The sequence below is a fragment of the Priapulus caudatus genome, unplaced genomic scaffold, assembly GCF_000485595.1.
Source record: "Priapulus caudatus unplaced genomic scaffold, Priapulus_caudatus-5.0.1 Scaffold529, whole genome shotgun sequence".
NCBI lineage: Eukaryota > Metazoa > Priapulida > Priapulimorpha > Priapulimorphida > Priapulidae > Priapulus > Priapulus caudatus.
Window position 1 is genome coordinate 48,378 of NW_014577590.1, and position 13,189 is coordinate 61,566.

Here is a 13,189-nt window from a genome sequence, read left to right on the forward strand (position 1 = left end):
TGTGACAAACGGTAGCTTGAAGGGATGCCCTTATATATTACATATGCCCTTATTATCTACTGTGACGATACATTGCACAGCCGTGTATCTGCCGTGTGTTGCGTTTAGAACTTGCAGTTTTTCTCTCTCTCCCACCTGTTTTGCTCCTTCCTGTGCTTTTTGTTGGATGTGTTGGCAATGGCAGTGAAAGAACTCCCGGTTGCATCTGAATTCTGATTGATGTTTCCTTCAGTGTGTCTTAGCTTCTCATGCGTATAGGGCTCGTTTTTCATCATGAATGAATGCATTGTTTGTTTGTATTGCTTTTTCACGTCAGTATGATATCTGCTTTCTTACCAAAGAATTTTTCAGATGTCCTGAACATTTTAGTCAATGAAAACTGATTCCTAAGATAAATACGGAGAATATGGTGAATTAATGCTGTTTTTAAATAAGCTTATATTGCAAACAATTGAAAAATAAAATTTTTAATATGCTTTCAATTTCAAGCCATTTGCAGTATCTCAATTTTAACCTGTGTTTCTGTACAATTTTCTGTAACAAATTACTGTAAATTTTTTAAACTAATAAATAATCAATTAGGTTATGATAGCTTTAGAATAATGCTTAAAATCGAACTAATCTATACCCAAGACCTGTTTCCCCCTGTTAGGATCAGATAGACGTGCTGACTGTCAATTCGAAATCGTGGAAAGTTGCATTTGTTGTGACGTGTAAGACAATAATGGTCTTACTGAATGTCTGACAACCATTTACCAGGCGCGTTTATAATGGCCTTTCTATCTACCCAGCATTTTATAGCATGTGTTTATTATTACCCAGCTTTAAAATCCCACAAAACATAATACGTCGGGAATCTAGAAGAGGGGGGTACAGGGGGGCGGGGTACGGGAGACGGGAGAGGAAGGGGGCGGGTACGGGAGACGGAGAGGAGGGGCGGGACGAGTCGGAGAAAAGAGGGCGGGGAGGCGGGAGTAGGAGCCAGTAGGCGGAGGATTTTCATCATCCCAAAACAAATATATATATATATGTATATATACCGTGAGAGAGACATGAGAGAAAATACTAAGTAGAGAGAAAAATAAAAAGAAAATTCATAGCACGAGAAATAAATACATGAGAAAAATACAATTGTACAGGATTAAATACATTATCACGCAAACTGTTAGAGAAACTATACAGTAGCATTCAAAAAGAGAATGGCAAAATTATAAAAGGATAGGGGATATAAGGGGAGTAGATGTGGTAGGGGGAGAGGGAGGGAGGCGGGAGGAGAGGGGGAGGGAGGCGGGAGGAAGCAACCTCTTTAGTTGCTCCGTACCCCACGTCCTAAGAAGAGTTGACCATTGGCTCAGTGCGAGTATGCAACCGCCACCATGGTTCGGCAGCACGCATCGGCAACTGTTATAATATATACATCGCCTGTGTTCCTTTATCTCCCATACCCTCTCAGCGACGACTGTCCAACGCACAGGCACTATGAAAGCGTTTCAATAAAATATAATGCTAACTAAATGACGAAATCTATTTACTACCAAATTCTTTAATGTTTCTAATACTCTCTTCCCCTATTATTGGGCGCGACGATTTTCCTGTAAATTCCGGTCCAATGACTACGTGCAACGGTGCAGAACGCATACGCTGGCGGCACCATTGCTTTCGCGCGCGCGACTGTCGCACGAGCTTACACTAATATATATAGTTAACTAATATACACTAATTACACTAATTATATATAATATATATAGTTATAAACTATCAACAACAAACGTGCAACAGTCGCGCCGCGAAAGCAATGGTGCCGGCAGCGTTTGGTTGGACGTAGGATTTGGACGGAATTTATAGGAAACTCGGCAATAATAGGTGAAAGAGAGTATAGAAACATTAAGAATTTGGTAGTAAATAGATTTCGTATTTAGTTAGCATTATATTTTATTGTAACGCTTCAAGTGCCTGTGGTCCACGCTTACGCCGTGCTGTGGTGACAGAAGCGGAAGATATATCGGAGGAGAACATGCAACGTCTGTTGAATGACTGCTGCTGCTGCTAATGCTCCTGCTGCTATCATATGTCATTATCCTCAATCGTTGTTTCCGTTGTTGTTGTTGTTGTTGTTGTTGTTGTTGTTGTTGTTGTTGACGTTCCTGTTGACGTTCCTGTTAACAGTGTGGTGTTTTTATTGTTGTTGTTGTTGACGTTCCTGTTAACAGGGTGGAGTTTTTATTGTTATTGTTATTATTGTTGTTGTTGTTGTTTCTGTTCTTGTTCTTGATGTCGTCGTCACTGTTGCTACTGTCGTCATTGTTTTTGTAGTTGTTGTTGTTTTTGTTGTTGTTGTCCTTGTCGTTGTTGTTGCTGTTGCTGCTGCTGCTGCTGCTGCTGCTGCTGCTGCTGCTGCTGCTGCTGCTGCTGTTGTTGTCACTGCCGGTGGAGGCTATACGGTTTTGTTTATGCGGTTTATGTCTTTATGACCGTTGGTTGCGTGTCGGAAAAGTGATGCGAAGACCGTCATGCGTGCTCACACTCACACGTAGTGGATGTCTACCGAGAATCAGACGATGACTGCATGCAAATAAGACGGTTCTCAGTTCAACTCATTATACCTGCTGATTGCGTCGCCTCTCCCGCGCCTCGATCCGCCGATAAAACTGCGCACCTTACATAATGAAGTCAGGTGCCCGTGAGTAACGCGACAGCGTGACGGCATCAGATATACACACGCACACATAGATACACGGTTAGGCGAACAATTAGTCGTGTGGGCACGTGCACTTCCTGGTCCTCCAAGGTCGCCGCGAGCATTGTGTGCGGCGCTGCAAGGTCCTTGTCACTTTCACTCTGCCGATGACGACTGTTGCCGCTGGTTGGCACGGCGTTTGCGCCGCTGGTAGCGGCAGGCGGAGTGCATCCGTGCCCCGAGGCGGTGCATGCGTCCAACCTTGGTGTGAAACAGAGCGGCGGTGTAAAACTCCGCCGCGGATGGTTGGCCGGGCTGGCAGCGCCCGCGCTTTCACTCTTTATCGCACGCTTGTGTGGCGAGGCGAGAGAGGGAGGGAGAAAGTGGAGCAGTGAAAGTTGCGCGCGCGCACTGCCGGGTTTGCTCGCGGGTGGACAATAAAAACATGCCGTTAGCTGTTCTCAAGGTTAGGATACAGGGTGGAGGTTTTTTTATGCCGTCAGCGATTGAGGCCGCGCGATCTTGCGCGATCTTGCGTGGTCGTGATCGTCTGCGTTGTCGAGCGACGGTGGCGTCGCCATGTGGGCATGGGTCACGCAATATAGACATAGGTGCCCGTCAATATATTACGCGATTGAATTTGATATTATGCGATACCTCGTAAATGTTCCGAATGCTGTCGCGGTATAGCTGAAGTATCCGGTATATACCTGCACGGGAAGTGGATGGATGGCAGGTATTCATAATGTTACACGCAGCTACTGTATTATATGCTGCTAATATTTATTGAAAAATCTATCGTGTCTGCGGCCGTGCGCATGTGGCAGCCGCGCGTCCAGCTGGGTGAGGTCGCTTTACACGTGTGGCTCATGAATTTTATAACGTACCTGCCTGGCATTCTCGTATAATCGATTTATCGTATTAAATTTCGTATTAAGTATCGTATTAATAATCGATATTATCGTAGTAAATTTTCGCGTTCCCAGCTATTAACATGGCATACTGTGCTATTATTATTATTATTATTATTATTATTATTGTTGTTGTTATTCTTTTTATTATTATTATCGTGTTATTATTAGTCTTATAATCACTGTTAGTGGTCGTGATGGTGTGGTACCATTATTTGTAATAGGAAAAGCTACCTCACTCACTACTAGCTAGCACTGAGTTGTGGTGATACATGTTTGATTCTAGTTGCTATGGAACGTAGGACCAACGCGATTCTTTCCCAATCCCGTGTGGCAGCTGCTAGGCCCATCATGGGTGGGCTGCATGGTTTTGCATGTACCTAGCGAGACTGCTGTTACTGCTACTACGACTACTGCTGCTGCTGCTGCTGCTATTACTACTATTACTACTAGTAATTATTATATTATACTTATATTACTCTTACTACATCGTAAAAGCATTCAAATACCGGACGATCACAATTAAGTAATCTCTGAAAAATATTGGTACTACCCCTGTAATCTGTACCTAGACTGTTCCCCTTGGTCGCTCTTGCGATGGTAAATCTATTTTCATTCTGCAATTTCCCGATGAATGCCTCCATGTTAAAATATGGCTCCAATCCTTGTCCATAAAAAATCCATTCTCATTTACTCTCAGAATGCACCAGTCTGGCTTAAATTTTCTACGAGAGGGGAGGGACACATTATGTTCACTATATATGTGGGATACTAATATCCATTTAGAATACCGGAAACCTAGAAGCTAGTAATCCACTTGGATACAAGATGAAAATTCAAATTTTGGGTCCTATAACTAAAAGAAATTTTAGAAAATTAAATGGTGTTTTATATGAACGCTCAGGATTTCTCTCCTGCCTTCATTTCTTTCAAAATTTCGCCTGCAACGCTCGCTAGGCATGGACTCTGAACTGACAAATGTTTGAATCACGCATTTTTCCGCTTGTTTGGTCATTCACTGTTCTCGTGTATGTACTACAACTACTGCTGTTGCTGTTGCTGTTGCTGTTGCTGTTGCTGCTGCTGTTGCTGCTACTGCTGCTGTTGCTGCTGTTGCTGTTGCTGCTGCTGCTGCTGCCGCGCTGCTGATGCTGCTGCTGCTATTGCTACTACTACTACTACCGCTGCTACTGCTTCTGGCTGTCTCGGCCATGCTGGCTGTTTGGCCACGTCGCTTGCATGCATGCGAGCAGCCATAGATCGGCATAGTCTGAGCCCAACGCCCACTCACACTCACCAAGTCAAACAAAGTGCAGCTCACAAGCTCCGAGTTGTCCTACATTTCTCCGCATAAAAATTGGGTCACTTTCCTGTCGCCCGCCGCTGCCGCCGCCGCCGCCGCCGCCGCTGCTGCTGCTGCTCCCTCCCTTTCACAGCACAGCGTGCACGGAGTGGGTAGATTACTGAGCGACATTGGTCACGCATCGCGGCGGGTAAGGTCCTTGGGCTTTTCAAAAATGACCAAACATACCTGCACGGGCAGCACAATGGGGTACTCTGCGCATCTCCCGGAAGAGCAGGTAGCGGTATTTAGAATTACTTCCGTATATCCGCATACTCAGATATTAATCCACATGTTACCAGGAGTAAGCTAATATAGGTCCTATATAATCAGGAGTCTATCAATTATTGATAGACTCCTGATATAATCATATAATAATATATGATATATAATATAATCTATATAATAATATAAATATAGGTAATATAGATCCTATATGATCTTACTGTTGTTACCCATACTCGGATAGTAAGGTCCAAATGAAACATTTAAGATTTAAAAAATAATCAGATTGTAGACAACTCGCTATAAATCTGAACGAAATATACATATATGGCTGTAACCAGATAGTCTGTGAGGATACATACGTCCTTGTAAGGGTAAAATGGGATTTCACACTCTCGTGTAAATTTACAAGTTGCAAATCGGAACTATATATTATATCAATTTTGTATTTTCTCGATTCAAGTATTCGAGTGGTGTGATCTGATGCTCGTTGATCTTAGCACAGACATGATCTCATGGCTCGATCAAGGTGTGTTGTCACGCTTGGCATAGTGTGCAGAAGAAAAATTGCGGTAGTGTGCGTTTAAGTGTGCCCTTCACCTAGATCGCGAAACTAGGCTAGTGGGATACCTACACATAACAATGGGCATTGAAAAGCGATCCGTACGCGGTGCGATTGTTAGCTAAATCAGTTTCACTTTTACGCGCGAGCTGGGCAGATGCAGCGGCCACTTTCTCTTTCACTTGGTCACCAGTGTCACTTCATCGTTGTCGTAGCAGCACGCGTGAGCGTGGACACACACTCCGCCTCACCCCGCTGTCTTGTCGTTTGCGCACAAGTAGAGTCAGCCGCACGTTTCCTTGCATGCCAGCATCAACACTCTACCTTCTGGCCTCATCCCCTGCGTGCGAGCTCCCAGTCCTCGTCTCTCTATATCCCGCGCTGCGATGTTCCCGACGGAAAATGCGCTAGCGCTTTGTGCGCCGGACTTGCAGAACGCGGCGCCGTACCACGCGTTCAACGCTGACATGCCCACGCAGCAGCAGCTTGACTGCACCTTCCAGGATCTCGACTACAACGGGGCCGCCCCGTACACGTACGACACCGTCGACCACGGACATGCCGACTCAATGTTGGTTATTCCTGCAGGCGGCTCTGCGTCCAACATGGTGAAAGCACCACTGGCGATGCAGCAGGAGTACGCATTCGAGCCGTTTGTTCACACGCCGCCACCGGATGCGATGACATTCGGCGACCCACACCACCACCGGCACCACCTCCACCACCACCATCATGCCGCAGCCATCGACATCAAGGGGGACCTCGACGAGCTGTGTCCCGTCTGTGGCGACGTCGTCAGCGGCTACCACTACGGCCTGTTGACGTGCGAGTCGTGCAAGGGCTTCTTCAAGCGCACTGTGCAGAACAAGAAGGTTTATTCGTGCGCCATCGAGAAGAAGTGCGTCATCGATAAGCAGCAGCGCAAGCGGTGTCCCTACTGCCGCTTCCAGAAGTGCATCGAGGTCGGCATGAAGCTGGAAGGTGCGTGCAAATTGCGTGTGCGTGCACGTGTGTGTGTGTGTGTGTGCGTGCGTTTGTACGTGTGTACGTGCGTGCGTGCGTGCGTGTGTGCGTGTGTACGTGCAAATTGCATGTTTGTGCACGTGTGTGTGCGTGCATGCGTGTGCGTGCGTGCGTGCGTGCGTGTGTTTGTGCACGTGTATGTGCGTGCGTGCGTGCGTGTGCGTACATGTGTGTGTGCGTGTGTGTGTGTGTGTGTGTGTGTGTGTGTGTTGGATGTCTCTCAGTGGTTGTAGGGGAATGGAATATGTGGGTGTATAGATGAATAGGGGAAAGGACAATCGGTGTAGGAGATGCCGAGGGCCTTGCAGTCGTGGTTGTCAGTCGTGAGTTGTTCACTTACTATGTCGTGTGCATGTGTGTGTTATTTTCTCAAGGTTGTCACGGTGTGAGGACGTTAAAAAGATATGCTGGAGGAGTGTCTAGCTAATTTAGGCGTAATGGGGGTATGTGGAAGGAAACATCGTATCTGAGGAAATGGAGGAGGCTATATAGGTTAAGATGTATCGGAACTGTGTTTGTTTAGAGTCTGCCCAACGAAATGTAGAAGGGAGATTAGATGTGTGGGGGAACTGTGTTGCCGTTGCGATGATGATATACTCAAAGAATGGTTGGAGGCCGAGGTTAGGTTGACGTTCTTGTGTGCGGTTAGCCAATGAATGAGACGCCGTGGAACAATCTGTTGGCCACAATATTGTACGATGTGGTTTGTTAGTTTTACTTAGGCGTATTGTGTGGCACAGATGTTAGTGTTCGGTAGTAATGTCAGGCGGTTAGTTTACTTTGCCAGTAAGTGTGGTGATGTTGCACTGTTGGGTGTAATGTCGGTGATAGATTGTTTGTGTGTCATGTAACAAGGTTAGAAATTAACTGCGGCATGCCCGATTCAACTACTTGCTGGCAGTGAAAAGGGCAGCAGCAAAGTTTATCTCACCCAGCAGGCCAGAATCTTTGGTGCGTTGTTTTATATTGGTGTATTAGAATATCTTGGCCCCAGCAGCAAGCATTGACTGCTGACGTTGGAAAGCAAATAGCTAGCCTGACATCTTGCCACCTTTGTAGGCAGCGAAACTGCCTGGCTTGCTGCCCCTCCCCCCCTGAATTATTGAAACCTATCTGTTTGTGTCGCTTGCTGTTTGCAGGTTTGCTGTAACGTGGGTGGTTAGCGTAGACATTATTTGGCCGGTCAGTCATTATTGAGACCATAGTAGGCGCTGCCACTTCATGACAATGTGTTTGTCACTGCAGCGGGCCACCGATGCCCAGACACTGGGCGCCCACAGCTAGGGTCTTAAGAAAGTAGAAGCACGAAGGAATAAAATCTCAAGTGAGTGATAAGAAAGAGGCACGCTGTGCATGCTTAGGGGGGTCTGGGTGGCATGCCCCCCCTGAAAATTTTTGACGTCTAGTGGAAATGGCAATCTGATTGAGTCTGGTGCGAGAGAGACTTTGAACAAAACCCTGTAGAAACAACATTTTTAACCCAAAATTTACTGGAACAGCACTGTGCCCCTTCCTAGGCTTTCTAATTCTGCGGCGCCACTGGCCGAGTGATGGAAAGCACGTTTCGATTATGATATTCAGCGACCAACTCTGTTCCACACGTCTTGTCTCGCAACTAGCAGCACCACGTAGTTGCATTACGAGTTTAAATCATATCCAGACTGTGTTCCAACTAACAATGTTCATCACCAAAGATAGTACAAGATATCGCCAGCCATCAAAGAAATATGACTTTAAGAAAAAAATCCATCAAATATATTAATATGATGAAAGTCTTTATACCGCCGGCAGCGAAGTTGAAGGCGGTTTATAGAGTCATCTTACGATTGGTCGGTTGGGCGGGGGGCGGGCGCTCAGGCAGTCGGCTCGGCGGTCGTCTTGCCCAAAATGTGATGGCGCCAACTACTTCCACAGTTTTCAGGGATTCCAATCAACTTTCAGACACTTGCATCACCATGAGTGTAAGATGTACCGTGACATATTTTGTCTGTGTGTGTTGTCAAGGCGTGGCCATGAAACCTATCTCATCTCTTTTGGTCTCTTTTTTTAATTCATCATATTTTTTGTGACTTCTGTGTATTCTTTAACTCATAATATACGCCACACCTTGCCTTCCATTTCCCTCTGGTAAAAGCGGTATTGCGGGGTATTAATCACTAATCAGTGATAAACTCTAATCTAGTTAAGTTTGCCAAGCTAATATACGACATGATTACATGTCATTCATTTGTTTTTTGTCAGTAATTTCGGGTTTTAATGAAACAAATGGTTAATTAATTATTGCTTCTAAAATAATAAATCAATCTACTACAGGCTTAATATAGCAAAACCCTTTTTCTAGCTAAGCATTGCTTTTTATATATATCAAGTATCCTCACGATGTGCCAATTATATGTTCGTTTTTGCGATGGTCCACACGTGACGAGGGTCCGTCCGTCTGTTTGTGCTTGCAGCGGTCCGGCCGGACCGGATGCGCGGCGGACGCAACAAGTTCGGTCCGATGTACAAGCGTGATCGCGCACGCAAGATGCAGGTGAAGAGGCGGATGCTGGCGGCGAAGATGGGCGGCATGTGTCAGTACGACGGGACGCTCACGCTGACGGCGACGCGGCGGCGGCCTCCGCCGCCATGGCGGCAGGACATCAAGCGGACCTATCACAGCTGCAGCAGCTCACGTCGACCCAACGTTCACCTGGCGCCCGACTCCTCCTCCGCAACCACACTCAACGACCACTACGCCAACCACCAACACCACCACAACAACAACACAACAACACAACACAGCAGCCGGCCACCGATGCACGACGACCTCTACCGGGGCGCGCCAAGTCGTCGTGGGACTACTTTCCGGTGTGCAGACGGCCGCTGCGTACGCCACCGCCTCATCATCGAAGCTTCGCGAGAACGCCGCGGACGACAAGCTTATGGCGCGATTCGCTGTTCAGCATCACTCTACTCGCAGACGTACGCGGCGGACACCGGGCGCAGGACACAGCGGACGCCGGGCTCGAACGTTTGGCTGCACTGTGCCGCGTGCTCGACAACAGCCTGTTCTCGCTCGTCGAGTGGGCACGCCGCTCACACTTCTTCAAGGATCTTAAGGTGGGTAGGGGGTCGTATTGGAGGGTCGTGTGGCGTTAGTGGCAGGGGTGAGGCAGGTGTTGATGATGAGCGGCTTGGGGGGGGGGAAGGTGTGATCGATGATGGGGATGAGCGTAGGGTGTGATGAGGATGGATGAGGTAGGGCGGTGATTGAGTGATGGCGATGAGGTTTAGGGTGCTGATGATGATGGGATGAGGGAGGTGTTGATGATGATGGGATGGGTAGGGTGTGATGATGAATGTGGGATTGAGGTAGGGTGTGATGATGGTGGGAGAGTAGGGTGTGATTGAGTGATGGATGAGGTTGGGGGTGTCGATGATGGGGGATGAGTAGGGGTGTGGTGTGATGGTGCGGAATGCAGGTTAGGCGTGTGATGATGGGGGGGATGAGGTTAGGAGCGTGTGAAATGATGATTATGGGATGAGGTAAGGCAGTTGGATGATGATGGGATGAGGTAGGACTGCTGATGAATGAATGGATGAGGTAGGGGGGGATGCATGATGAGGGGATGAGGTAGCCGGTGCTGATGATGGTCTGGGATGAGGTAGGGTGTATGTGATGATGATGAGTGGGATGGGTAGGGTGTGTGATGGTGGATGAGGCTAGGGGGGATGATGCGTCGGTGATGAGGTAGGGTATGATGATGGTGGGGTTATGAGGTAGGGTGATGAATGATGATGCGATGTTCAGGTAGGGTGCTGATGATGATGGGATGAGGTAGGGTTGTGATTGATGATCGGTGGGATGAGGCTAGGGTGTGATGATGATGCATGGGTGATGAGTAGGTGTGATGATGATGGGATGAGGTAGGGTAGTGATGATGGTGGGATGGGTAGGACTGTGATGATGATGCGGATGAGGAGGGTGTGATGATGCATGAGGATGAGGTAGGGTGTGATGATGATTCGGTGGGATGAGTAGGGGTGATGATGGTGATGAGGTAGGGTGGGCTGATGATGCATGGTTGCGGATGAGGTAGGGTGTGCATGATGGTGGGATGAGGTAGGCGTGTGATGCATGCATGGCATTGAGGTAGGGTGTGATAATGATTGACTGCGGATTGAGGTATTGGGTGCTTGATGATGGTGGGATGCAGGTAGGGTGTGATGATGATGGGATGAGGTAGGGTGTGATCGATGCCATGGGGGGATGAGGTGACCTAGAGGGTTTGATGATGATGGGATGAGGTTAGGGTGTGATGATGCATGGTGCGGATGAGGGAGGGAGCTGTGCATGATGATGGGATGAGGTAGGGTGCTGATGATTGCATGGTGGGATGAGGTAGGGTGTGATGATGTGTGGGATGAGGTCTAGGTGATGTGATGATGATGGGATGAGGTAGGAGTGTGATGATGATGGGATGGGTAGGGTTGATGATGATGGGCATGAGTTAGGGTGTGAATGATGATCGGTGGCGATGAGGGGCGATATGATGATGATGGGAGAGTAGGGTGTGATGATGGGTGGGATGAGCGGTAGGTATGATGATGATGCGGATGAGCGTAGGGTGTGATGAATGGTGGGGATGAGTTATGGGTGTGATGATGATGCGTGGGATGCAGGTAGCGGGCTGTGATGATGATGGGATGAGGATAGATGTGATGATGATGGGTCATTGAGTAGGGTGTTGATGATGAATGGGGATAGGTAGGGTGTTTGATGATGATGGTGAGTGATGCGAGAATGAGGGTAGGGTGTTGCATGATGCGTGGGATGAGATAGGGTTCGTGATCGATGGTGGGATTGGGTAGGGTGTGATGATGCATGGGATGAGGTAGCGGTGTGATGATGGTGGGATGAGTTAGGTTCGTGTGCATGGTGGTGGGATGAGTAGGGGTGTGATCGGTGCGTGGGATGAGGTAGGTGTGATCGATGCGTGCTGGTGGAGTTTAGCGTTTGTGATGATGATGGGATGAGGTAGGGTGTGATGATGGATGTTGCGATGAGGGTGGGCTGTGATGATGATGGGATGACATGTAGCATAGGGCAGCTGGTAATGATTGGCTCGGATGAGGGTTAGGGTGTGATGATGATGGGATGGAGGTACTGGGTGTGATGATGGTGGCATGAGGTCTAGCGGTTGATGATGATGGTGGATGAGGTGTAGGGTGTGATGGAGGCGTGGGATGCCAGGTTAGGGTGTGATGATGCCATGGTGGATGAGGAGGGTAGGGCCGGATGTGATGGTGATGGCGATGAGGTAGAGGTGTGATGGCATTCGGTGGGATGACGGTAGGTTGTGATGATGATGGGTGCGGATGAGGGTAGGAGTGTGATGATGTGGCGATGAGGTAGGTGTGATGGTTGTGGGATGAGGTAGGGTGTGATCGTGTGGGCATGAGTATACGGCGTGTTGATAGATGCTGGCGATGAGCGTAGGGCGTGTGATGACTGATGGGATGAGGTAGGGTTGTGTGATGATGGGGATGAGGTAGGGTGCTGCTGATGATCGCGTGGGATGAGCGGCTAGGGCTGTATGATGCCGTGCGCGAATATGAGAGGTGTGATGAGGTGGGATGAGGTAGGGTGTTTGATGCATGATGGTTGGACTGAGGTAGGGGCGGTATGATGATGGGCATGAGGTAGGGATGTGATGATGATGGGATGAGGTAGGGCTGTGATGGATGCATGTGGGATGAGGTAGGGGTGTGATGATGATGATGAGCGATGCACGCGCTTAGGGTTCGTGATGACTGATGATGGATGAGGTTAGGTCGTGTGATGATGAATGGGATGAGCGTAGGGTGCTGATGATGACCGGGATGAGCGTAGCGGTGTGAAATGATGATGGATGAGGTAGGGTTGTGGTGATTCGATGCCGGATGACCACCAATTTCCACTGTAGGGTGTGATGATGATGAGGATGAGCGTAGGGTGTTGATGATGCATGATGGGATGAGGTAGGGTGTGATGCATGATGATGGGATGAGGTAGGTGCTGATGATGGTGGGATGAGTGGGATGTGTGATGATGATGGGATGAGTAGGGTGTGATGATGATGGATGAGGTTAGAGGTGTGATGTGACGGGATGAGGTAGAGCTGTGATGATGATGATGAGGATTGAGGTAGGGTGTGATGGTGGTGGATGAGGTAGGGTTGTGATGATGGTGGGATGAGGTAGGGTGTGATGGTGTGGAATGAGGGGAGGCGTGTGATGATCGTGGGATGAGGGAGGGTGTGATTGATGATGGTGCGGATGGGTAGCGTTGGTGATGATGGGTGAGCGTGTAGGGGTGTGATGATATGGGATGGGTAGGCAGTGTATGATGACTGGGATGAGTATGGGTGGTGATGAATGGTGGGTGAGGTTAGGCGTGTGATGAATGATGGTGGGATGAGATTCCC

At 48.2% G+C, this 13,189-nt stretch overlaps 1 protein-coding gene across 1 annotated transcript in view; it reads left to right on the plus strand.

The window, feature by feature from the left end:
* Nucleotides 1-6,033: 6,033 nt before the first annotated feature.
* The window catches only part of LOC106811338 (nuclear hormone receptor FTZ-F1-like), a gene marked incomplete at its 3' end in the record, with an annotated part of 26,550 nt that continues 19,394 nt past the window's right edge, over nt 6,034-13,189 (plus strand). Inside the window, exons 1-3 of the mRNA XM_014814920.1 lie at nt 6,034-6,698; nt 9,194-9,415; nt 9,703-9,842. Coding sequence (XP_014670406.1) covers nt 6,104-6,698; nt 9,194-9,415; nt 9,703-9,842 — 957 coding nt within the window. The remainder of the gene's footprint in view (nt 6,699-9,193; nt 9,416-9,702; nt 9,843-13,189) is intronic.